Source organism: Seriola aureovittata, chromosome 22, assembly GCF_021018895.1.
Source record: "Seriola aureovittata isolate HTS-2021-v1 ecotype China chromosome 22, ASM2101889v1, whole genome shotgun sequence".
Classification (NCBI taxonomy): domain Eukaryota; kingdom Metazoa; phylum Chordata; class Actinopteri; order Carangiformes; family Carangidae; genus Seriola; species Seriola aureovittata.
Genome location: NC_079385.1, coordinates 6,828,058 through 6,854,548, shown reverse-complemented (window position 1 = coordinate 6,854,548; position 26,491 = coordinate 6,828,058). Strand labels below are relative to the sequence as shown.

At 41.2% G+C, this 26,491-nt stretch overlaps 1 protein-coding gene across 1 annotated transcript in view; it reads left to right on the top strand.

Annotated features, from left to right (window-relative positions):
* Positions 1-26,464, top strand: part of lrmp (lymphoid-restricted membrane protein) — a 32,289-nt gene extending 5,825 nt beyond the window's left edge. Inside the window, exons 5-39 of the mRNA XM_056368276.1 lie at positions 560-618; positions 739-814; positions 956-1,114; positions 1,209-1,326; positions 2,035-2,085; positions 2,265-2,342; positions 2,603-2,659; positions 2,828-2,887; positions 3,472-3,536; positions 3,798-3,891; positions 4,484-4,630; positions 5,170-5,271; positions 5,991-6,142; positions 7,650-7,761; positions 8,457-8,739; positions 10,330-10,382; positions 12,779-12,875; positions 13,642-13,807; positions 14,908-14,995; positions 17,160-17,206; positions 17,411-17,499; positions 17,639-17,820; positions 18,517-18,601; positions 18,800-18,854; positions 18,956-18,983; positions 19,317-19,457; positions 19,959-20,093; positions 20,246-20,393; positions 20,774-20,817; positions 20,922-20,990; positions 21,599-21,657; positions 21,932-22,030; positions 23,155-23,283; positions 24,877-25,028; positions 25,360-26,464. Of these exons, the coding sequence (XP_056224251.1) occupies positions 560-618; positions 739-814; positions 956-1,114; positions 1,209-1,326; positions 2,035-2,085; positions 2,265-2,342; positions 2,603-2,659; positions 2,828-2,887; positions 3,472-3,536; positions 3,798-3,891; positions 4,484-4,630; positions 5,170-5,271; positions 5,991-6,142; positions 7,650-7,761; positions 8,457-8,739; positions 10,330-10,382; positions 12,779-12,875; positions 13,642-13,807; positions 14,908-14,995; positions 17,160-17,206; positions 17,411-17,499; positions 17,639-17,820; positions 18,517-18,601; positions 18,800-18,854; positions 18,956-18,983; positions 19,317-19,457; positions 19,959-20,093; positions 20,246-20,393; positions 20,774-20,817; positions 20,922-20,990; positions 21,599-21,657; positions 21,932-22,030; positions 23,155-23,283; positions 24,877-25,028; positions 25,360-25,502 (3,622 nt within the window). The 3' untranslated portion in view covers positions 25,503-26,464. The remainder of the gene's footprint in view (positions 1-559; positions 619-738; positions 815-955; positions 1,115-1,208; positions 1,327-2,034; positions 2,086-2,264; positions 2,343-2,602; positions 2,660-2,827; positions 2,888-3,471; positions 3,537-3,797; positions 3,892-4,483; positions 4,631-5,169; positions 5,272-5,990; positions 6,143-7,649; positions 7,762-8,456; positions 8,740-10,329; positions 10,383-12,778; positions 12,876-13,641; positions 13,808-14,907; positions 14,996-17,159; positions 17,207-17,410; positions 17,500-17,638; positions 17,821-18,516; positions 18,602-18,799; positions 18,855-18,955; positions 18,984-19,316; positions 19,458-19,958; positions 20,094-20,245; positions 20,394-20,773; positions 20,818-20,921; positions 20,991-21,598; positions 21,658-21,931; positions 22,031-23,154; positions 23,284-24,876; positions 25,029-25,359) is intronic.
* Positions 26,465-26,491: the final 27 nt, after the last annotated feature.

The following is a 26,491-nucleotide window of genomic DNA, read 5'->3' as shown; positions in this document are numbered from 1 at the left end:
TTCATTTAAGAGTGTGTCTTTTGTCTCAGAGGCAGTTTTACATCTTTTTTGCACTGCACTCTGTCAGGTCTATATCAAATGGTCTCGTGTGATGAGCCTTGGCTGGAGGATTCTCCTTTACTCTCAGTACAGCATTACACAGATTCTGGGGTTGATGCTAATACTATATTCATTTATCTCTTATGCAAGTCACAAACCTGTGAGACATGATACATCTTGGCCATTATGTTCTGTGGTTTAAAATGTGTGGGCTGTAAGTGCTACAGTAGAGGTCCAGTTTTGGTGATGATGTATCTTGTTACTGAATACACACTTGTTTAACTTTTAAATGAGTAAGGAACGTGCACCAAAGAGAAAGCTCTCTTTGCAGTAGGGCCATGCTGCTCGGTGTGCCAGGCACCAAAAACTAAACAGTTCAACAAGTCAGTGATGCATTACAAACGCATTAGAAGGAGTCCATGAGCAACACCATGGTGCGTGACTGTCGGATTCGGGCAAAAGATTGTGAAAGTAACTGATATTGCACATTTTGATGTTTGATTTCTCTGTTGTATCTAAGGGAAGAGACAACAGATGACATGACTCAAGACTCAGTCAAACTCAGAGACAGCCTGTCTGGTGAGTGTGCAATGTAAACACTCACATGTTTGCTTTTCATTTCCTTGTATTGTACACATGTCTAATTTTTTATGAAACTTGGAGCTTTCATAATGTGTTTTGGATCTTTGTGTGTTTTAGCCAAGAGGTCCATGATGTTCAACATGACCTCAGGAAGCCTGGAGGCTTTTGGAGGGGAGGCATCCAGAGCAGATTTGTAAGTGATGTGTGTGAAATAGTGGTGCTGTCTTTATAAATGGGCCATAACATGCCTGTATTTGTGTGTATTACCACCCACACATGTCCTTGATCTATACAACTAAGTTGCATTATGCCTATATGTGTTGTCCCCTCTCAGTGAAACGTCAGAGCTGGTATATTGTGTTGCTGACCTTCAGATGAGCAACCAAAAGCTCGAGGAGGAGGTGAGGAAGATGAAGCAGGTGGTGGAGGGCATGGAGGACAGCAACCAGAAGCTGGCAGAGGAGAATGAGGATCTACGCAACCAGGCCAGGGTGTAAGAAGCAAATACATACCCACAAGCACTTACTTTACTTACTGTAGCATGCAGCGGTTTGTTGAATTCTGTCTATGTTTGTCCTCTTGCACAGTAACCATCAGCTAGCCCAGAAGGAGAAAATGTTGAAGGAGGAGGTGGAGGAGATGAAGGCTACTCTGAGCTGTACAGAGGAAGGCAGAGCTCGTGCCTCCGCACACAGCAAACACGTGGTCGGTGAAACTCAGGCAGCACATAAAGGACATATAAAAGTGCATTCTGCTCACATGCTAAGAGGTGTCCTTTGTTTTGTTACAGGGGGTTTATTCTTAGTCTATGTTCAGACAAATGCAGCTGAAATTTACTGTGTTGTAGACCACAAGTCATAGCATCAGCTGTTATTGACCCCAGTTGGATTTAGATAATTCTTGTAATGCAGCTTAATCTTTTCGAAGCTCTGCCACTTTGATTTGAATGACTTCTTATGACTGAAAAATAGAACTGTCTTTTTTGTTTGTTTATTGCATTGTAGCAATTGTTTTAATTCTTGTAAAACAAATTATTGTGTATTTGAAATGAATGTTACATTTATTGACAGTTGAATCCTTTGACTTGCAGTTTGCATGTATTTCAGCCATGTATATTGGCACTTAGGATTTGCAACATGCAAACAGGCTTTATAAAAGTAAATGGTTGTATATGTAACATAACATTCAACTTCTGGCACATTCAGAAACATGGTGGAAGCCTTGAACGACAACCCCATGTCTCAGCCACAGTCTACATCATTTAAGTTTTAAATGAAATTCCTCATATTCACCAAATGCTGTCATAAATTTTACAATGTCTTGTCTTTGTAGTTTGGTAATATCTTAAATGCACGAGTCAAGGGCTGAGAATGTGTTACCATAGTTGCTATTGATTGATTTTCTTCTTTGTAGGAGAGAGAGAACCAGAGTCTCATTGCCAAGATTGCTTCTCTTCAGGAAGAGGTACTTCACTGTGTAAAATGACTTGTCAAAGCAGTTGACAGTGAAATCAGTGACCTGACTTCACAGGGCATCATAAGCACTCACCTATTCATAGATAGCTCACAGAGAGTATATTGTTGCAAGTTTGTTCATGAAAGGATGTGAATGGGTGTCCTCACTCCCCTGTGATGGCTCCTCAGAACTTCAAGGTCACCATGGAGACAGACGAGCTTCAGAGGAGAATAGCAGAGCTGTGTGACATTAACGATGACCTTCAGGTACCTTTTACTATCTGTGCAAAATTATTTTTGCATTTTGCTTTGGATTACTACACATCTACTCTGCCTCTTCAATCTCCTCTCACACTTTATCCTTCTCTTATTCTGTTTTCCATCCACTCAGGCATTTTGATTGTATATCTGCCTTCTTTCCTCACAAAATGACATTGTAAATCTGTCACAGGCACATTGGAAATACTGTTGCCATCTCATATTGCTTCCTTTATGTTATTATGTAACTGCCTTTTCCTTGGCCTCAGGTGCAAATTCACTCTTTTGATACTGTCGTTAGTGAAAAGGAAGCTGTGATACTTGAGGTCAGTGCCTTATGTGGTTTTATTATCCATTTTACTGTAACTGTAAAGCTTTAGCTATTTGTGGCAGTTTTTGATCATTTTCTTATATAAAAATGCTTGAACCTTCTCCTCTTTTCCATTTGTCTGCAAAACTCAAACTGCTCTTGTGTCCTTTGCCTCCTTTTATAGAAGGGCAGACAGATAGATGAGCTGAAGGCAGCGGTGGAGGAATACTCTTCCATCACAGAGGTCAGTGTGCTGAACTTTGCATCAAATCATTATTTCAACTTCTATGCATCAACAGTTCCCTATAGTTTCTCAGTGGTGCTCTTTTACTTCTTCCATATGTCTTCTGGCTTGTTTTTGCTTCATGCCAATGCAGCCATTTTATCTGCCCCTTTCTAAATCATTCTGTCTTCTCCCACCACTTCTTTCAGATTCTTCTCTATTATAAAAGAGTGACACTAAAATCAGATTAGAAATGAACTTCAGGTAGTTATTTATTTTCATATGAATATTTGGGAAAAACATTTACAATATGAAGCTAAATGTGATGTTGTAATTTAATAGGCAAATTATCAATTTTTTGCAAGTCAGTGTTTTTACTACACTGACAGTTCTCTGCTGTATCCAGTGTGTTGGTACAATTATCAGCATGTGTTAGTTTGGTTGTGAAGACCGACTGTGGGAATGAAATCACCTGGTGTCCTTCCACACAGGGCTTGTAGCTCACAGCTTTGTTGTTGAGGAGAAAGGGTATGCTATGTAGCAGGCCTCTAAATATCTTATTTGACAGACTGAGTCATGGTTGGTTCCTCTGTTGTTGATTCCAGCTATTGAGAGCGGACAAGAACAAGCTGGAGAACCAGATGCAGATGATACATCCAGACCTGGCTGGGTAAGTAAACCAAGAATGACCTGGGAGAGGAAGGATTTCAGATATTGACATTGAAGGTTAATGCACTACTAAGAAAGTAGACATTAGCCACCTCTTTTTTTACACTATTATTTTTTTTTTTTTAGGAGAAACCACTTTAAGCTACGAACTTTATCTAAAAAAACTTGAGTTTTGGTGTTCTAGTCTCTCTAATTTTTACCGCCTTTTCTAATTAATGTCTTTAATGTGTTTGCACCTGACCTCTCCTCCTGTCTCTTACAGGGCTGGTCTGTCCCTTACAGTGGCCTACAGGTTGAACCAGAGCAGCTCAGGATCCCTACAGACAGAACTGGCTCTGGCACAGTCACCACTGGAGGTCAGCACTCACCTACTCTGGCTGTCATTTGCTCAGCTTTCCTTTTCCTCTCTCTCACCCTTGCTCTTATCTCTTACTCATTTGATCCTTCTCCTCTCATTTTGTCTTATATTCTGACATGTAGGCTCATCTTTCTGTACGCAGTCTCTGGCCCTTAGATATCGTATTCCTGATGAATAATTAGTAGCTGTAGCAACTCCTGGACATCTTCCTTGTAGCAGCCAAACTGCTGCACATTTAAACCTGAATGTGTTCTACACAGAAACACCATATTCACACAGAACAACCACTCCAGCAGACAGAGCTAGTAGTGGCTGTGTTATGTAATCTCAGTTTATAGTTCTTTTGATCCCAACTGCTGTTCTGAGAATTTTTATCCTTACAGGCAGGTGAATAATCTCTGAAGTTTTCTTCCACAAGCTGCAGGGCTTCCCACATATTCTGCACACAATATAAAGCACTGTCCGAGCATTACATGCTGTTCACCACATGCTATGTACTTGTCCAGTCTCTCTGCAACAGTTAGACTGATGGTAACTATGCTTTAAGCATCTTTTGCTCATTCATATAAATGCATTGCTATCTCCCACAGGCTCCCCATGGAGTTAACCATTTGTCCACCACTATGAGCTTTGCCTCTCCACTGGATGAGACGCTGGACAGGGAAGTGTTGATGATGCTGCAGGGACCCAGTCCTGAACACATGGCTCTGGAGTTCAAGCGCCTGTTAAACAAACTGGTAACCAAGTGTGATGAAGCATGTGTGCAGCCATGCCTTGAGCTCGGACTAGATTGGTGACTAGTGGATGATTGGCACCTAAAATAGTCTCATGGTTTTCTTATCGAAAGTCTTTCATATGTCACAATTGAGATGTGAATTCATCTTGAAAATATAAATGTCACTTATTCCAATCAACACAAAACCATCTTGGCATCAGTTGTAGCATTTGTTAAAAATCACTTTGTTACAAAGACTAATATTTAAAAAGTTTAGGTTGGATTGTCAGTTGTAGCCGTTTGCATGGCGGTTAAGTGTGCCCAGCTTCTTTCTATAACTTCAGCTACAGCCTGATACATGCGAAATAAGACAACATAACAGTTAGCTTGAACATGTACTTGTTAGCTTCTCTGTGCATCTGGATGATCATCCCCTTACTAATGAAACAGTTATTATTGTGTTGGAGTAACTGTTGAGGCACATTTAGAATAGTATCACATAAGGTTTTTGAATATATTGATACATGTAAAGTTTTGTCTTGCTTTCTCTATGTCTCTCAGAAAAGGGATTTCAGGGACGAAACAGCCTCTATCTTATCTACAGTTAGAGGCTTGTTGGATGACCTCACACAGCCAGAGGGCAACACAGACACCGGTCTTCAGGTCAGATACTCACACACTTTCACACACATATTCTATTCTTTCCTTCAGTGTCAGCCCACTTATGATACTAATTGTAAGAAAAGTTGCAGAACAGTGTACTACAGTCTTAGTTCCTGTGTATGCCTACAGGCTGATTTAAGGCCAAAAAGGGCAGTGTCAGTACTTTTTTTTTTTAAAGATATGAATCTCAAAATGATATAATCTGATCTCTATCTTCCTCTCCCTCCACCTGTTGCACTCTTTCTCTATCTATCACTGTCTATCTGCTCTTTTTCTCCTTCCCACCCACTATCTCTCCTCTCTAGAGATCTCTCACTTATATAACTCTCCAACAGGCCCCATCCAAGCAGAGCTGTTTAGTCAGTGTGTTGTACCATGAACACAACCCACTCCCCTCCTCCCTCACTCTGACTTTCTGTATCTCTCTGTCTCTCTCGCTCTTTCTCTCTTTCCCCCCTCCTCCTGCATTGTTGCCACTCTGCATTCATTAGCCACGTACTGCGATACAGCAGTAAACATACCAAATGAGACAGAAATCATTAGTGGAGCAGAGCTGTACCAGTACAAGTCTGGTTTCTGTTGGTTAGGAAAGATTTTGTCAGTAAGGTGTCAGAACTTTTTCGAGGCGTAAAAAAGACACCCAGCTATTTAGGCTGTGCAACAGCCTGCATCCTTTCACCCAGGCGAGAGGCTGACCCTGTGGCCTTGTCTTCCCACAGACGGTGCAGGCCGAGCTGGACGCAAGGAGGGCAGACTGGGCCCTCAGCCTGGACCACCTGGCCCAGTACACAGACTCCCTGGAGAAGGAGCTGATCAAAATGGCCAGTAACATGAGGAGGTCCCGCACTGAGATCCTCCACCTTTCAGTGAGGTGAGAAGATTTTTGTTTGTCTGAACTGCCTGTGTATCTGTGGCGTAGTGTGTGAAGAGAAGTGGGCACTCAGAAATGTGTGAGCCGCTGAACGCTGAAGTGAGTGATGTTGTTATGAGAACAGAGAAAGATGAAAGTGAAATACCAGAGGAAGATGGAAGAGAATAGAACTGCACTGAATCTTGTGCTGGCTAATTAAAGACAACTTGACTTTAAGGTAGGAAAACATTTCTTTGAGGCGGAGCTGCTCTTTGTAGCAGTGATCTCATTGGTTGAAATAAACCAGAGTAAGCAGTGCTAAAGGATATTCTGGCTAAGTAAGGTAATACTAACACCACTGAAAAGCACATTAGTAACAGAGCCTGAAGCTGATTTAATCCAACAACATAATTATTAACTGATAAAATGCAGTCTAAATATATTGAGCTAACTGGGTTAGCTGATTAGTCCTTACAAGCCTATAGCTGTCTGGTAGGATGCCTGCAGGGCTTCCAGGATCTTAAATGCTACATGGTCCTGAATGAATTTTTAAAACTTAATGGGCAGAGCTAAAGAGGATTATGCAGCCAATGAAATTTCTGCCATGGAGGAGCTCTGCCTGTAAGCAGCTCATATTTATAAAACTTTATCAGTCAACATAAATAACACTACACACACCACTTAATATCAGACCTCTGCAAGTGTCTCTGAGGTGGGTATCCCTGCTCTCCAGTGCTCCGTCTCAGTTGGCTAGTCAGTTGTACTGAGTGGGGGAAAGATGTGTCAATCATCCTGACCTCATTGACCTCAAAGGGCCCACCTCACTAGCTTTGGGTTTGGGCCATTTCTGGACTTCAATCTGTGTGGATGGGTTTTCCTTGTGCTGTGTGTGTGTCTGTTTGTATGTGTGTGTTCATGGAGACGGACATCCCCTTCAGATATATAACAGAGTTGGTGTGGTACATTGTCAGACCAGAGAGGGAGAACTGGTCAGGCTGTCCAGCTGGGATTTACTGGTGCTCAGTTGCCAGGGTGAACTCAGGGACTTTAATATTGTTTGGCAGAAAAAACTGAACCGAAACTGAAGAGGACTCATTGTAGGTATAGATGTGCCTCCTGCTCTGGACTGTCTCTGATAATACAGACTGCTCAGCGTAAGACTGGACTGTGAGACAGTGCTAGGATTAGGACTTTGTAGGACACATCTGAGAATCTGTGTGTAGTCTGAGATTAGAGGGTCGGGTAGGGACTGGATCTAAGAAACTGAAGTGAAGGGATCGTCACTGGGCCAGTCGGAGAACTGGCGCTGGTCACCCTGGGCAACAGAATGGGACACTGCATGGGCCTGCGGATTGGGTACAGTATGTCCACTGTGCTGTCTTGCAGGATGCCTGTGCATGTGTTTTTCTTACTCTGTGGACAGTTAAGTCTGCATCGATAATTTGCGTATTTCTTCCACATTTTTCTTGAAAAACAAATAATCCGCCAGCTGCTTTTAATTACCATGATTGTGTATCATTGTACGCAGGGTGCAGGAGCAGGAGAACCAGAAGCGACAGCTGTGTGAGGAGCTGGAGCAGCTAAAGACACCCCAGGACAGCAGAGAGGCCTCATGCCAGACACCTGCACCAGAGGAAGAGGTTAGACAGGAAGGAAGCAGGTTTATATCTATGAACCTATAATAAACGGAAGCAACTGTATACATTGTTTTTTAAATACTGACAAACATGTACACCCTCTGGGAGGTGAATGAGTGTCATTTGGACCGTTCAAATGTTCATTGGATTGAAAAAAGTCCAATAAGGTTTGTAATGCATTCAATTTTAATAATTCAATAATATGTGTTTTTGTATTTATTGACATTCAGTTACCACTGGAGATGGATATTGGATGGTTTGCTTGGAGATCAGTGCCAGAGCTCATACTGTATTCAGACAGATGGAGTATCTGGTAGAAGAGAGGGAGTGTGTGATGCGACCACACACCTACGCACAGCTCCTCGCACAAAATGCACTAGCACATGCTTAGACATTTCCATTACAGCACTGTTGTTTTTACTGGAAAACATAATGAGCTCTGTGCTGAGGTTCCATACACAGTGGCCAGGTTGTCCTTAACAAATAATGCAGCTCTTACTTTAAAATGATTTATTCAATATATCTCTGGTTTAGGGCAAAAACATTGTTGTACTACATTTTTTTTTACATATGTATTTTTGTAACAGCTTTGTTAATAAGTTGTTTCTGTAAGGCCATGGTGGTTGTCACAGCTTTTTTCCATCTCACTTATGCATTTGTTTTTTCAGACCTTTTCTTTCTATGTTCTTTTTTTTTAGCCTGGAGATGGAGACTTGGACTGGGAGGAGGAATTTGCCCTCCAAGACTTCCTGAAGAACGAGCTGGCGGAGAGGAATTGCCGGGTGCAGGACGGGCAAACGGACAGCAGGCTTGAGGGTACGGTGGATAAATTAAAAGCCAGAGGAGAAGAGGACGACGGGGAGGACAGGTGGATGGTGGTGGATACAGCAGGAGAGGGAGAGGTCAGGGACACGTCGACTCCTCTGTCTGCCTTCTCTGGGGAGGCCCAGGCTGGGCAAGCCGCAGTAAGAGAGGGTCAAGGTGAGTGTGGACACCAAGATGCATGTGAATGATCACCCCACACCAACATCTCAACACTTGAACTGCTAAGGGGCTATTATAAACTTTTTGTCTTTCAACAGATTAAATGTTCTGAATCAGAGGGGTATTCCTTAAGCCCTTGATATCCAGCATATGGCAGAATTAGCCCAGACTGGAACTTCAAAGCCAAATAGGGCTAAATATGGTTTAATATTTTTCTAGCCCTGCTGTGACCCCTGTGCTCACCATGTTCCCAGATCTGGATCAAACTCAGTAGGATTATCATTAAAAATAAAAATCCTGGGGGAAGCCTCATGTAACAAGAATGTGAGCTAATACATCCAGCATTTTTTGTTCTTTTTTTACCAGGAGACTATATAAACATTTAAAAACAATAGACAAACATTTCCTACATTTAATGGTTATTGAAACAACACGTATTTGTACATTAACACAACTTATTGTGCTGAAGGCCTCAAACAAGAATTTTAAATGGAATCATTTCTCTAAGTCACTACATACTCTATATTATCTCCTTGAGTAGACATGTGGCTGTTGCGGTAGCTGTCAAAGACAGCTATAATTTTATCCATAATAAGCATTTGTTATTGCTTACATTGATTATAAGTATCTCTGCTAATCCACAGCTATTGTTCAATCAGACTGTCTTCAGTAGGGACAAGAGAAATGCACATTAATGGTACTGATCGCTGTCGGCAGCAATATTCCAGTTATAGGAGTCCTTCTTACTCCCTTAAACTCCTATTGTGCAGTCAAAAAGCACAGTTATTAATGTAAGGCAGAGTAATCATGACTCACACAGTAGTCCAGCTGGTGCATCAGGATGCAGGTTTCACAGCTTCTTACAAAGTCCTTCACAGGCTAAACTCTGTTGGTGAACAACAGTTTACAGACGCCATTATTGTCTTTGAGTGTTGATGTGTGTGTGAGTGAGAGTGGATTATCCCTCTGTAATCCATAGGAGTCACAGGGCACTCAGCCACCCTTGAAGCACAAGTACAGTACACACACTAACTAGCTGTAAGGATACACACACTCTGAGGCCCTTGGAAGTAGACCCCTGCCTTCTATGGTTGTTGTGGCCCTGGGCTTCTAAAGGTTGTGTGAGAGTGAGAGTTAGTGTGTGCGTTTCCACACAATATGTGAAATCCTCTCTTCCTTAAGGTCCTTCTATGGCCAGGTGTAAGACCGGTCCAAGTCCATGAAGTGAGCTCAGTAATCCCCCATTCCTCTGCCTGCATGAGTGGCTAGCAGGCAGAGAGACAGAAAACGAGAGTGCAAATGTGGTCATTAATGCCACCTTAGCCATGCATGGTATTTTAACCCCCCTGCCCCTCCCTCAGCACAATGCCTTGCATAATAGACAGTCTGACCTTTTATGGTAAAAGGTGGGGTTGTTGTTTTTGGTCTATTAACCCCTCTAGATGAGTTGGACAAGGGTCTGGGTTTTTAATGAACAGCTTCTTTTGGTTCGTCTTTTGATCTTTCCCACTTTCATTTTTTTCCATATTTTTTATCATTCATATGATTTTATTATTCTCTTGTTCTTCCTCTTTGTCTGTCACACAGATGCTGCAGTCTGCGCTGAGTCTGAGCCAGAGGTGAACTGTCAACCTTTACAGGTAAATTGAGTTGTGAGGTGATCCTCTCATGGGATGAGGTGTATGTATCGTACGAGATGCTCACCATGTTTGTGTGACCTTTTGTGTATTAACCTTTCACATCTTAATATTTTACTAAATATTGAAAAGTATATAAAGTAGATCAGTGATTAATGACTGACATCTTTAACTTGCATGATAATGGAGCATTCTGTAGTAAACTTTAGAAAAACCTAATCTCCTTCAAGTGCTAGGTGTAGTATTTATAAAAAGTTGAACATCATGATTCTTCTTCCCAGTGGGCTGTTGATGTTGATTGAACTAAAGTTGCATAACTAAGTAACTTAATACCAGGCCAAAATAGATGAGTAGTTTTTTGTTTTTTTTTTCGTTTTTTTTTTATATATATATAGCCAAAATGAATGTAACTTCCAGACTTTTGTGCATCTTTCAATCCCTGAAAAGCACATGCCCAAATTGATTTTAGGGATTTTAGGCATATGTAATAAGCGTAACAGAGCTTTTCCTCCAATTGTGACTTCCTGGTTTGGATTTCCTGGTTTAGAATCAAGATCCCTTTCAATTCACCAAACATTGTAATGATGGACAATCTCAAAGAAGTTGTTGTCTGTCTTCCATTGAAAACCTAGTTGTTCGCATGGATTTTTAAGCTTCTACCGCAGCTTAAGGAAAAAAACTTTTGAAGTTGATATACTGAAAAGTATGTAGAGAAGCCAAGATGATGTTATGTTTGTTGATACCACATACCATTTTGTTGCTAATGATTCATTTCATCTGGGTTGTACAGAGGACAAGTGACTGGCAGTTTACTGTTTTGAATTCTCACACTAACCTGGGAAATGTGGATTACGCTGACTCTCTTCCTTCCTGAACGACTACTGCTGGTCTCTTGTGCCAGACACTGCAACATTAGCTGCTCAGAGGCCAAAAGTAGATAGTTGCAGATGTACGAGGCAGTTGCCAGGGGTGACGGGTGTGTTAACTGTGTCAACAGAAAGCAGATGTGATGCTCAGCTTACTTTCCTTGATTTAGTAAAGTTTAAAAATATATTTCATTTGGCATATAGATTTTTGCTATTTTGAAAATATAACCACACATTTCCTGTGTAGTTGTGGTTATGAGTTACAGTTAGAAGGGGATTAAAATGACACTTTAAATGGCCATGTTTGGCTGTTGTGGCACATTAACCATCCCTCCATCATGTTCTTTATACTTGAAAGTTGATAATTTGCTCTAAACTTGCTGTTGATGAGTAATCACATGATCACAGTTCACATTTAGTCTGCCTTACATTTTTTTCACACATATCACACGTTTTTTCACACTTATATAGTAATGCACTTACAAGCAGCGACTCTTTTGCAAACTCTTCCTGTTAGTGCGGTCAAGGATGCTCTTACATATTAAATTTCAGAGTTTCAAATATCAGATCAGGGGAATGTCCTTGAACGCACCATAAACAAGGAGGGCTAAAACCCGTTTCAGCCACTGTGATGGAGTGTCTCAAGTGTTCAGTCTCTGCAAGTTAATTTTCATAGACCTCTCAAATAATTGGGAAGCACTGACTGCATGGAAGGTAGGAATACTTAAACACTGTCTGCAGTAATGTAAAGTAATTGTGATTTGTTCTTTTTTCTCATAATGTAATATGAATGCTCAATATAAAGAACTGTGCATACACTGTACTGCCATTGCCTTTCTCTCACTCTCCTCCCTCAGCTTCTGCATTCTATCTCTTTTTGCCATTTGCCTACCAAATAGCTCTTCACATATTATTCACAGCCTCTCCTCACAAGCAGCAGACTGCATAGTTGAGCTGAAGCTCTGTGCTTCCTTATATAGATCAAAGAGAGAAGGACTTGCTGTTATTAGTGAAAGACCGGGTTATGCACCTGCATTTGAAGAACAATGTTTTGAATGTATACTGCATCATATGCACATGCACATGCATTGTATATACTAACCTACACTTCACATAGCTGTGATCTTTTCCAAGTCTTTCCTCACTTTCTAATCTTGGATGTTATGCATTCTTCTCACTTCCATCAGTGTTTGATTTCATGCCTGCAAGGTTTACAAGACTAATTTAAACACTTCATCATTTCTGCAGTCAGTAGGAAAGTGATGTTTGCCTTTGAATTCCTATGAAGATGACAGTAATTGAGGATCTTTCCAACAACCAATCACTGATGCTTTGTGCTGTCTGTCAGCTGTTAGAGTTGATTGACTTTTTATGCAATGCCATCTCATCTGACAAAGATTTGTTTCTATTGTCTGACTGGGCTTGCTGTTTGCTACATGGTTTGTGTGTTGCTTGTTTGACCTTTTCATCCTTTCCCCTATTTGAATATTTATCTATATTTTTGTTTCTGTGTATGTGTCTGTGTGTTTTCAGGAAGAGGGAACAGTGGTATTGAGCACCCACTCACAAGCTGTCAGCATTAGACACCCAGAGGGGGATGCTCTCCCTGATCCGTCCCACTCAGAGAACAGTAAGACCTCTCTCTCTCTCTCTCTCTCTCTCTCTCTCTCTCTCTCTCTCTCTCTCTCTCTCTCTCTCTCTCTCTCTCTCTCTCTCTCTCTCTCTCTCTCTCTCTCTCTCTCTCTCTCTCTCTCTCTCTCTCTCTCTCTCTCTCTCTCTCTCTCTCTCTCTCTCTCTCTCTCTCTCTCTCTCTTCCCCCCCCCCCCCCCCCATACTGTCAGCTAGTCTACAGTTCTACTGTTTTACATCTTAAAGAGTGAGTCATGTCCTGACTCACTTGGTATGCTGTTTGTTTAGAGGAGAGAAACCTTTACTAAATCTTGCCAGATAAAGGTCAAACTCTACCAAATACCACAGAATGAACATCACTTTTTTCGTTTTTTTTTTTTTTGTTTTTTTTTTTTTATGTGATCCAGAACTGCATGGCTGTTTTAGTGTCATTTACCATCATATGAAGACGGACACAGATTTTTTTAACTGAAGTCAATTATTAAGTGATGTTCAAGAAAAGAAATGTTCTCAGATGTTAAGAAATGTTTTAAGATATTATTTTCACTACATTAAATATTAAAGATAATGTATTTATTTACATGGACAGCACACTGAATAGTTTTTTTAAGAATTGCCAATGCATCCTGGGAAAATATAGGAACCTGTTTGGCTAATATATAACCTGTTATCCTGCAGTGCTCCAAACATCACACTCGTGTGATACTTGACATTGTAAAATAAAACAATGTAAAAATTAAATATTTTTCTTGTCTGACCAAATGCAGAAGTTTCTGCAGAGTGTCACTCCGATGGTGCAGCCCAAAATTTGAGCAACTCACCTGAACAGGACCAAACGGTCACACCTGGTAATCCCCCTCCCACAGCACCTGAGATGGTTTCTCCTGACGGCACATCACCTGCAACAAATGAGACCATTACCAAGAGTCTGAGGTAAATGAAAAAATAAATATTGTATTTGATGTACTCGGCATATAATTAGAGTAAGGAACCGCTATTCACCTATAGTTGGGTTTTATGTTTTAATTGCAGATATTTATTTATGGTTTCAGCAAATTGCAACACAAGTTTGTTGCCGTCAAGTAGAACGTTATAGTATAGAAAATGGAGCTGTGAAACAAAAATGTTGCCTCTGTTACTGCTGAGAGAGAGAGAGCGAGTGATCACTGTACAAGGGGATGTGGCTTTTTCATAGGTGACACAGCAGGTTTTACAGTAGGTCTTTCTCAATATGCCCTGTGATACATTTTTGTTTCCCATGACACATCTGATATAAGTATAAGTTACTACCAAAACAGGATTTCCCAAAACCAAGAATGCAGTAAGAGATGGCAAAAGAGAGCTGGGAGTTTACCCAACAATGACAATGCACCAGGTGGTGATGTGGTTGTTTTAAAATTATTGAGAATTACTATCTTATCTAAAGACTACTGAGATGGCTGGTTTAAATGAGAAAACGTAAACTCTAAATCAGCCTTCTATGTTTTTGCATTCTTGCTGAGTCTCTTCTCTCCAGGACAACTAAACAGGAACATTGTCCGCAGACAGACCTGTCGAGTTGGTGTTTGGATTGGCAAATCCCAGATAAGGGGCACAAAACAGAAGCTTCCATTGTCAGGAAACTGACATAACCACCCAACCTCATCCAGCATCCTGCCTAATTTTCATGGCAATATAAACTTTCCCCGCTGGATTTGAAGTTGATGGGTCTTATAAATGCACAAAGCTGAAGTCACCATTTTACTTTTTTGTCATTTCCCTATGACTTGGTCAACATTTGCTAGTCAAATGGATGTTTTACTTGCTGAGGGAGGAGTGTGCAGGCTAATTAGTTTCAATGCAGACATGTTTTGCATAGACACAGTCCACCTACAAAGAGACGCAGGCTGTTCCTCATCTCTCTCTCTCTCTCTCCGTTTCATATTGTAACAATTTTGGGTTATTGGATGACAAGAAAGTGTCCAAGTATAAAACAAGAATGAGAAAAAGGATGGTGCTTGACAGCTGACCTTTGACCTTTCATCTGGGGTCAGCACTCAGCCGACCAGTGTGGACCACAGAGGAGCAGAAGAGAAAGAAGGCGAGGCAGACTCAAGCACAGGAGACATGAGCTGTATTAAGGTTAGTACCAGAGGGGAAGTGTTTTATGCATGAGGGAATGCAGCTTCCTCTGTTCTCTGCTCTCCACTGCTTCCTCTTTTCTGACCCCCACTCTTTCTGTTTCTCTTTGCCACTTCATGTTTGTCTTAGGTGAGAGAGAATAGGTGTGTTTTTAAAGTGTGTGTGAGGGGGGTTTTTTGGGGAGGGGTGGAGGGCAGAGTCCTCGAGGAGAGGACAGGGATGTAAAATTAAGGGAAAGATCAGAGAATCAGGAGGCCATCATTCTGCTGACTGCTCCAGCACAGGGAGTAACAGGATGGTATTTCAGTTTCCCTGAACTCTGTTGCCAAACGAGGCAAGTACAATATGATATTTCATACTAAAGTGTCAGTGTTAAAGCTTTTGGTGTCGCAAGTTTACTTTGGATTTGAAATGCTAGAAGATACCAGTTCAGAGCAGGTCATCAATTAACAGAAGTGAAAGTGAAATGTGTACAAATTCAATTTTCAGATCAGTCATGTAGTTTGATTAAGAGACCAAATATGAGATTAAATTTAGAATATCAAACAGAGATCTTCACATTTGAGAAACTTAAACCGGCAAAGTTTCCCTGATAAATGACAGTTGATAGTTGTGTTTTCATGTTAGAAGGTTTTTGTTGACTCACTTGAGTCGTGATGCTGCTTAACCACAGTCGGCTTTGTGTCCTGCTGAGAGATCGATCAGCTTGTTTTATTTAGTTTCCTACCTGCAGTTGTCCTGCAGGACTCCCACCCCTCTCACCCACTGAGAGATAGTCTGAATGGAGCTGAGAAAGTCAACAAAATGCCCTTTTACACTCATAGAAGCCTGGTCAAAATGTTTTTAATAATTCTGAACAGTAACTCCTGCTTTTAATCTGCTAACAAAGATGAGTTGAGATTTTATGAACAAAAACTTTTGGATGTATTCAGATCTACAGTCTTACATGTAAATGGAAGACATTTTCAGTGGAATTCTATCCATATTTATGCAGTGGGTAAAAAAGTGGGTTTCTTATCACAGTATTATAGTTTTTAAATTATTCATTAAATGGTTTTAACTCATGTTAGTCCCAGTGAGAGAAGTGATGGAGTAAAATCCAGTCATTTTCAGAAGATTTGTGTTCTCCGGTTGTAAAGATCTCACCAGGATGAATGTACTGGACATATGTTTTGTCGCTATTCATTTTACAAAGAGATCACACATAATAAGAAGAGACAAGTAATGTCTAACATTGAGTAATGTTTATTCCGTGGCAGTCAAACCTTTGGTATTTGCGACACACCAATGACAAAAACTAAGATGATGTCCTTGAATATGATTGTGGAGGAATGAAATTTTATTATTTAGCGGAGAAAGAAGCTCGACAAGTAAATTCACAGCATTTTGGAGGACTGGATGATTTTTAACTGTAAAAGACTGTAAAGACTGTTTGTTCAAGTAAATAAGCAGTGTGTTGGATACAAATCTGATACCATTTAAAACTGCATCTAATAGTTTTAGACCCAGTTTTATTTTTGCTTCACTGTTGTTTTGGATGTAAAATGACACTGAAATCTGAAGTTGGAGTATTTAGTGAAATGGTAAGGTAGCTCTCTTCTATTTTTGAGCAGTGTCAAAACGGATATTACGTCCACTTCTTACACAATATCCTATTGCATCGCTCTGAACATTCACCTTGCTCCATTTTGTGTGTGTGTGTGTGTGTGTGTGTGTGTGTGTGTGTGTGTGTGTGTGTGTGTGTGTGTGTGTGTGTGTGTGTGTGTGTGTGTGTGTGTGTGCGCGCGTGTGCGTGCGCATGTTCACACAACTATGTATGCACACAGTCCGCCTCCACTACTTAGCACTGTGCCAATGTTAATGTGTTCTCTGAGCACCCTTCTCAGCAACACACACACTCACTCATAGAGCTGCAGGGCTCTTCATGAAGCTCCATATTATATAAGGAATCAGCCCAATCTTTCTCTTCCACACTCTGTTCAGCTTAGATTTGCTTCTCACTGCCATGGGACAGGTACGCTACATGTATATGATCGCATGTGTACATGTGCCTTTTAATCATTGACCATTTCTTGTAATGTGGGACAGAAAAATGTGCTGCAAGGCCACCTGTTTTTTTCTCACCCCCTCCCTCCCTTTCTTCCTTTACTGTTGTCCATCTCAGAGCCTGAGTCAGGACCAGTTGGCAGACAAATCAGCAGCGGAGGACAGGTGAGTGATTGACTATCAGTTGAAACCTTTTGACCTCACAGGGATTTCACGTCACTTCACATCCAACAGAGTCAAAACAGAAGTGTTTTTTTCTCTGTATCAATTCTAAAAGCCACCTTTCTTTTCTTTTCTTTTTTTTTTTGTTCCACACATTAAGGTTCAGATTTGCTTTCTGTGTAATGGTGCACTGTGTGTGTTTTCCAGCACGAGCCTGCTACCTGTGTTGGTGGAGGAGGAGGAGAGTGTGCAGGACAGCACAGCTGAGGCTTCAACAGTAGTGACCAGCATGGCAGGTAGGAAGAAAAACTATCACATGAGTGTGTATGAAGGAGACGAAGAGAGCATCTGATATTTCCAAGCTGTTTGTTTATTTATGCCTCCTCACATCTATGTGTAACTTTGACCGCCCACACACCCAACTTTTCCTTCCAGGGACAGACCGGCTCAACAGCAGTGGAGCAACCACCTTATCTAACAGCAGCTCTCATCAGTCGAGATCGTCCTTCACACATGCCAGCCAATCAGGGAGCGGCATGGGCAGCGTGACCTCTGACCCCAGCCAATCGGAGGATAACACAGCCAAAAAGGACTCCAGCAAAAATAAGAGGGAACTGGTAAGACCTGCTCTTCTCCCACTTCATTCTCCGCTGACTGTTAGATGGGTTATCCCACATATTAAAGGATTTAAAGCCATACACTTGACTGCTGCTTTTGTGTAGAATGGATTTTTAATTTATAGTTGCCAACAAGTTTTGAAACAAATGTTGTTGTAATTGAAGGTCTGACGGGTCTTTTTTGTTTTAGTTTTGATAGTTATGGCACGACCAGGCAATTTTTAAGATATAATGACAGCCATGAAAATAGCAACACATACATAAACAAAGAAAAAAACCTGGGTTTTTTTTGTTTTGTTTTTTTAACCCATTGATATCATTCAACATGACATTGGGACCTGAGGAGAAATGCTGTCTTTCCAGCTATGTGAGTGTGTGAACGCGTGTGTGTGAGAGAGAGAGAAAGAGAGAGAGCATGAGGAAGGGAGACTGCATAGTTTCATTTTGTCTCCACTCAGGACCGGATCATTCAGAATCAAGAGTCAACTTCACTGGCAGCTACTTTAAATCTGCACAACTCACATTCATTATGTAAAGACTAACTATTGAGGGCGAAGGCAGAGAAGGGAGGGAGCGAGTAAAGGAAGCAGTATGGATGTTGAGATGAATGTGAGAATGGAGGGATCAGAGGTAAAAGGAGAGCAGGAGGGGGAGAAGGAGCAGAGAGACGCAGTAATGTTTGTTCGGACCCCGCAGGAGCTTTCACACGGCATGGAGGCCATCGAGGAGAACAAGGTTCAGGAGGACCAGAGTGAGACCAGCATGACCAATGGGAGGGAATGTATGTGTGATATGTTCATGTTAGACTATATTACTACACATTTAAATATTATTCACTACCTTTCTTTTGATAATAATTTGAATTTCAATTTTAAAACTGTGCTTCTACAGAAACTAATTTAAAGTGTAAATGGTGATTGCACTATTTGGTCAGGTAATGTTGTGCCATGATTCATCTGTATGTCATTTCTCTCTACAGCCGAAACGTCAATGATCTCTGACACCAACGACAGCTTTAAAGAGGACAGAAACAGGTGAGGCACCAAATGATAGTAATAACCCACCGTAATTTTCAAATCCATAATTATCCATGTGTGCATGTAACAAATCCTAACTGTTGTCTCTTTATCCGCAGCCTGTCACCTACTGACAAGGAGATTGAGGTTCGTATACCATTAGATCTAGAAGCTGTGCTTTTGTAATAAGTAATGTAAACCATTGGTTTACCAAGGCCAGTTTTAAGATCACAATTTTCTGGGATTTTGCGTAATTGAAAATTGATTTGAAATCAGAAATATAACTTCAAGGCAGAGTGGGAGTTGCAACTTTTCTGGCAGCACAGTAATGTTGGCTTTGACTGGGTAATATTAATCAAACATAGAACTTTTTCAAATGGTCATAAGTCTGGCAGAATATACTGTCACATTCACAATTTGTCCAGCAATTAGCTCCAATCTAAAATGTTTAAAACTCAAGTATCTTTGTCATGTTTTCAGGCAGAGTTTCAGCGTCTGGCACTGGGCTTCAAGTGCGACATGTTCACCCTGGAAAAGAGACTCCGACTGGAAGAGAGATCACGTGACCTGGCTGAGGAGAACGTCCGCAGGGAGGTGTCCAGCTGCCAGGGTTTACTGCAGGTCAGTGTACATATGTCTGTGATTGTCCTGCTTTCTGTGGATGGAGCATTTAAGTTCTGCTCCAACATTTGTCAGCAAAAGTTTATTTTGTCAGGTGTGATTGTATTTACATTCTCAGTGTTAAGGGTGTGGATTCTTCACTTGTTGATGATTACACACTGAATATTTGTAGTGCAGCTCTACAATTTGTTCTGCAAACCATTCCAATTTTGAATCTTTGTCTAAATGCTGAAAAACATCACAGCATGTTTTGGCTCGATTTCTTTGGCTTCCTTTGGAGAAACTCATGTTTGAACAAGTTTCTGTACTTGTCCACTGCCAAAGATAGAAATAAGACTGAATTAAGCCATAAGTGTAACTGAATATGTTTGAGATGGTGAATATGAGTAGAATCATTTCTGTGTCAGGTTCAGTCATTCACTTTCTCTTGATCTCTCTCTTTCTATATGTCTCTGTTAATATGTCTCTATAATTTTTCCCTCGACCTAACCTTCCTCCCAGGCTTTGACTCCTCTATGTGAGGATGACAACCAGTCCATGGAGATCATCCAGAGGCTCCAGAAGAACTTAGATATCCTCACCCAGTCCATGACCAGGGTGTCCAGTCGCTCTGAGATGCTTGGAGCTATTCACCAGGTGGGCATAAGAGAACCAACATGAGCTCCTGCTGTGTGATGAAAGTATTTTTATCCCTGGCTGGGACAAAAACAGAAAAAACTGTAATGTCTTGCGACTGAGTTTAGTTTGGTTCTGATGATTCAATGGATTTTTGTGTATGTGGATGTCAGGAGAGCCGTATTGGTAAGGCTGTGGAGGTGATGATCCAGCACGTGGAGAACCTGAGGAGGATGTACACCAAGGAGCACGCTGAGCTGCTGGAACTGAGAGAGACACTCATGCAGAATGAGAGGTCGTTTGGATCACACAGTGAAAGAGGTTGGAAGTGCTGCACACAAAGACACATACTGTCTGTCGAGGTGCGACATACAGTGCAGTATGTGTTTTACAGTTAGCTGTTATTTTTTGCTGATATTCAATCTCTTCAAATTGACGATTGTTATGCTAAATACCAAATAATCATTAGGCCTTCAAATGGATTATAATTTAGATTATTAAAAGTGGAACCTCCATTAACGATACACTGATAACCAGTAAAATAAAATATTTTATCACAAGACTAATAAACCTATATCACCTAACTCTACTATATGCATGTCTTTGCTGTATATACAAACAGGGTATATGTGTAAATACTGTATGTGATATATTTTTTACACACAAACCATATACCATGTAAACGGTGTTCCTCTCTCCAGATGACTTCCGTGGCAAGAAGCAGTCATCGTCACAGTACTACAAGGTGAGCTGCATTACTCAGGATTTATGTTAACTCTGTGTTAATTATGTGCTTGTCCATTGATGAGGTGTTTTTCTGATTAAAACATTTTTTTTCCCATGGATCAGTCATCAGCCCGGCGGGTCAGCATAGCAGCTATCCCTCGCTCTGGTGCAGGCAACATGCACTTTGATATGGTGAGGGTGACACTGCCGTCACATTGCAACCATGACAATACCTTACTGATCCAGTCCTGAGGTTTCCCTTATGTTAATTGACAGACAGCCTTTTCATTTTTTTTCACTTTACTTAAAATGTCCAAAGTCCTGTGAACGTTTCACAACTGCAATTTTGAAATTTTAACGTGATGTTTAATCTAATCATGCTTCACTGCTAGTTGCATTCTACTTGCGAGTTGCTCCAAAGAGTAATGAAAACTTGGAAGCATATCTTTATAAACATATTAATTGCTCCCTTTTATTATTATTTTGTCTCAAACTGTGTAGAAGGCAGTGTTTTTGTCACAGTTTGATGCTACATTTTCTGTTTTCTTATGCATTCAGTGCTAAACGAAATGCAGCATAGTGTAATGCAGTGCATGGAAGCAAGAAATTGTCAGATTGTGGTTAAACTACAAATTTAAAGTCTCAAACCAGTGAGCCTCAATATGTAAACTGTAGGACGGATTTACATAGAGATTTCAGTCAGTTAAGCATGACAGTCAAAAATGTTTTGGTTTAAATTGTGCAAAGGAGCATTTTTGTTGACATGATCGTGACTCAAACTGTCTGATTTCCCAACACAGCCCAAAACACAAGACGGCTCAGAGGCTGAAACGGAGAGACTGACCAGGCGATCCCCATGGTAGGTATTTGTATGTGTGTTACATTTACTCTTACATCATAATATGTCAAGTAGTCAAACAAGATTTAGTCTGTATGTGAACGGGAGTGTGGTCACAATAAAGCAAGAAATGAAGTGACTTTTACTTTTTAAACACACCGGCATTGTTTCTGGTGTGTGGGAAGCTATTGCCTGTTGTTGGATGTTTTATTCAAGCCACAGAGGCTCCCTGTACCATGACATGAGGGTTGTTGTATATATTGTTATGCACCGTTGTGATAATGGTGGTTTCCAGGACTGTGGCAGGGAAGAGCACGGCACGCCCTCCACTAAAACGCTTTGTTAGCTCTGCGGCCTGGGTTGACACTGAAGAGCCCTCTCTCATGATGAAGGGGTAAGAAATTCCATGGAAAAGGATGCCACGTTGCCTGCGTCACACAAACTTTTTCACAGTGGACACAGATGCATAAAGATGGCAGCTTTATGGTGTGACATCATGACTGAACTTCTGATGATGGATAATACTGGGAGGTTTTAGCGTTATAGTTCATGTTAATTCACATTTCTCCTAATGACTTCGCAGTGTTATGTGGAATAATTTTTGCTTGAAACTGTGAAAGAAGCTCTGCTGAGAATGGATGACTGGATTTTTTTGAGTGAGACGATTGACTCTAACAGTGTAATATGATGAAGCACAGATAAGAAAATAAATACGAGCTGAAACAAAGACCAAAACTACAAAAGTAGGCCTGATATCTCTTACGATGCCAAGTGACTATGTGGACATTAGTGGTAGTGATGTAAAGAAAGATAGTGTTGACAAGGGAAAAGCAATGATGACGTCAAACCACACGCCAGCCATCTTTAATGCATCTGGTCCATCCTCTAGCACATTTTTCTTTGGTGTCTGTGTGAAATGTAAAGTAAGAGACATTGTCGACTTTTTTTAATGGCACCATATGCTTTCATGTTTGGACAATGAAAGTAGAATAAATTTGTTTGAGCTAAAATTGAAGCTTAAATGATATGAATCGAGCACTTCTAATGCTCTCCACATATCTGAAAGGTTGTGAAGCTGCTCCTCTCTGCCACCAGCAGGAGGAGCCGGTGGCAGAGAGGAGGAGGTCCAGCCTCAGTGAGCTGAGCAACAAACTCACCTCCCTCATTCTGCCTCTTTAGACATCAGTCCAACCAAGTAGCCACTGCTAGCCTACTGAAGCACCACTTTCTGCCAGTAATTTGTATTGCTGGGCATGCGTTGTTATATTGTAGAAGATGATTTCAAACGTGAATTTTATCGGGGATCTCTCAAAAACTTTGTGTACGAAAGCTGAATGTAAATCAGGGAATCTTTCAGGGTGTCCACCTCTGCCTGCTTGTGTTGTCTGCGTATGCATGAAATGTACACGTGTGCATGGCATGTGCACATACAAAGAGGGTTTGGTCATGTAGCCATGCTTGTATATGAATGTGCAACTGAACAGTGTTTGTGAATGCCTGACCCACGCGTGCCCACAGGACGGCCTGCGACAACACCGACTGCCAGTCGGGGGACGAGCAGAAGGCGGAGCCGGTGGCAGAGAGGAGGAGGTCCAGCCTCAGTGAGCTGGGCAACAAACTCACCTCCCTCATTCTGCCCCTTAAGACGTTAGTCCAACCAAATACCCACTACTAGCCTACTGCAGCACCACCTTCTGCCAGCAAAGCTAAGAGGCTAGCTGCATAGGGGGAGAGTTCACCATTTAGCTGCACTGAGGTTCCAGTAGCTGCAAACTGAATTTTTTATAGTATTAGATATTTTGTCATTTTATCTCACTCTTTGATGTTCAAGTCATTTCAACATTGTGCTTTTACACTGCACTGCAGGGATCACACACCTGTGATATCTTGACATCAGTGACGGATTTGAATTTCTGTCAAACTTGGACACTGTAGGTGGTGTCCTTCTTCCTCTTCAGCCATTGTGGCTATCACAATGCTAACTGCTCAGTATCTCTACAGTTTAATGTAACTAAATGAATGTTATTTATGGTGAAGAAATTCAGTGCTTCACAGAAGTAGATCAAGCAAGCAAGAAGAAGCTGAAGTATTACTCCAAATTAACCTGTAACAGCGAGCAGCAAATCGTACTTGCCTGTTGAAGTTGGGTGAGCATATGGAACCTCCTAAGTGATGAAACTCTTTGGGTCTGTCCTGGACTAGCTTCTTCTTTGATCCAGGGGCTCAGCAGCTTTTAATCATGTTTACAGAGCATTTTTACTGTAAGGGCCAGAAATTAACCTTTCCTTCAGCTGTTAACTGACTTGAGATCAGTGTATGTCAACCTGTCAAATTATAATGGAAGCTTTGTGATGTCATGCATGGATCTCAAGTTCTGCACTGTGCAAAGCGTCTAACTGATAACAAACTAAGTCCGGTAAAGACGTTACCGGGCTTAGTCTCTCCGTCATTTACTAACATTTTCAGCCACTTTTAAATGCAAACTGCTTCACTTGGACTATTTTATTCATGTGGGGCAACTGAGTATTTCATGCAAGCAGATCATGTGTTGTCTTGAATTTTCCTTTCCTCTTTTCCTCCCTGCACATCGCTCAGGAGTCAGGATGAACTGTTTGTTATGCTGTAAGTGTGTAGGGAGGAGAATCCAAAGTTGGAAGTGCTTGTGAATTCTCTGTCCAAAAAACAATAAATGCATGCAAAAGCCTGTATGTATCAAATAGGAGTGCCAATCAGAAGACACTTACAACATTACACTGACTCTCATAATGACTGTAAAGTGTTTTGGAGCAGCACTCCTACTGTTGACATATTCCAGGCCAAAAACTGTCTGCTGCCTTTGCCTAATCAGTCGTTGCTCACATCTACCTCTATGCCAGTAACTGTGCTACTGACAGCTTTTTTCATTATGCTGATGGTGTGAATGTTTTTGCATTACCACACTTTGAGACGGGTGGTAAAATGTGCTTCATGAAAGCCAACTTTAAGCTGCACCAAGCTAATTCACTCTGCCATTCACTGCATAAGTTACCACAAATGAACCACAGATTTGACCAGAAAGTGCCGTTTGTCAAGACATTTCTGTGGCAACTTACTCCCATCACGGTGTCTCATTTTTGGTAACTTATTCACTCTCTTGCTTTATCTGATACCATTTATCTTTTTTTTTCCCTCTGTGTCCATCCAACTGTCATGTATCATTTTCTATCTAACTTTTTATTGTTTTCCCTTGCCCTCCTCCAGTCCAAGCCCTTCCTCCAGCCCTACGTCTACAGACCCAGGAATGGCCCAGTCTCTGTCCCATAGTCTGACGTCCCGAGCAGCGGCAGCAGCAGCTGTAGCCAGAGGTGGCAGGGGGCTCTGGCTTTGGTTGGCCATGGTGGTGGTGCTGGCAGGTAAACTCAGTTTGTCAGTAGTGGTCTTTTTTGAGGTACATTTTTGTTTGTTTGTTTTTGTTTGTTTTTCAATCTTATAGATAATTCCAAACTTGGATTTGACAGCAGCACAAATAAAACTTTTTTCCACAATTTTTAATACAGCTTGCATGTTTGAGTTTGATTTCATCTTTGTTTTGGTAAAAACAATTTATGAAGGTCTTACAGGCCTAAAAGTCTGATTAAAAATAACATACCTGCTCATTCAACATCTAAGCCGAGCACCTGCATAGATGTTTTTTTAAGTCAACATATGGGATGGTTATATGCAGTTCTTTGTCATACCCTGCAGGTCTCCTGGCACTGTTGGCCAGCCTGGTGATGCAGCCAGCAGTGGATGCTGCCCCTGTGGGGACAGGGGACTCCTGGATGACCATCCAGCAGCTGCTGTGGCCCTACGCAGGGCTCCGGCACAACGGGCAGCCCCCTGTCTAGCTCCTGTGACCTGGGGTGGATGGTGTTATTGTCCATCAGCCTTCTGCAGAAATTGTCTGTGCACTGGGGTGGTGATGAGGAAAGGACGGCGCACCACTCCTGAGTGGAGGCCATTTGGATGTTTATTGGTGCCTGAAGATTCCTAAAATAAGACTTTGACAGCACTGGCCAGTCCTCAGGGGATAGTTAACCCTATAGAGGATTTTATACATCACATCACGTTTGCTAAATTAGTTAGTCTGTGTGAGTGAATGCGTGTGTCTGTGTTTTAAAAGAAGAAGCAGTTACAGGGGGTGGCAACCAATGTTCTTCACAGTGGGCTGCTCAAAATCTTTTAACACATTATGATGCAGTTTTACTATCAGTGCTGCTGGCAACTGTCCACCTGGACCCAACACAATATGTCAAATCAGTTTTGATCAGTCATCAGAGCTGACACAACGCTGACCAATCATGTCACAGCTTAATCAGAATGATAGAACTGTTCTACCAAGTCGTACAATGGGCCACAGCGCAGTTTTCCATTGACAAACATCATGGATGATGGCTGATTGCCACGTGGCTTTTTAAACACATTTCATGCACTTGAGGACACACGGGACTGCCAGCCTTTTTAAATGGAATTTTCCATTCCTTTCATTCCTTTCTTTTTAGTCTCTAAACACTGGTAATAAAACTTTGATTTAAAGTGTTTTGTTTTTTTTAAGTGTTTTTGAAATCTATATTTATGAGTTTGTTAGTTTTGCGTGGGGAGATGTGAATATGTTTATTTTTTGTTAAGTTATAATTCTACATTCTTACAGTCTTAACACCAAAGGGTTTTTTTTTTGTTTTTGTTTTTTTAAATGTTCCTCTAAGTTCTTGCTGTGATGGTCACCGTTTTCAACTTCATACACTTTTGTATGTTCCAAAGAAGATGCGTGAAACTTTGCACAAATAAAGTAGCCAATTCTACAATAGAAGACGTGTGTTCTTATGTGCATCCAAAC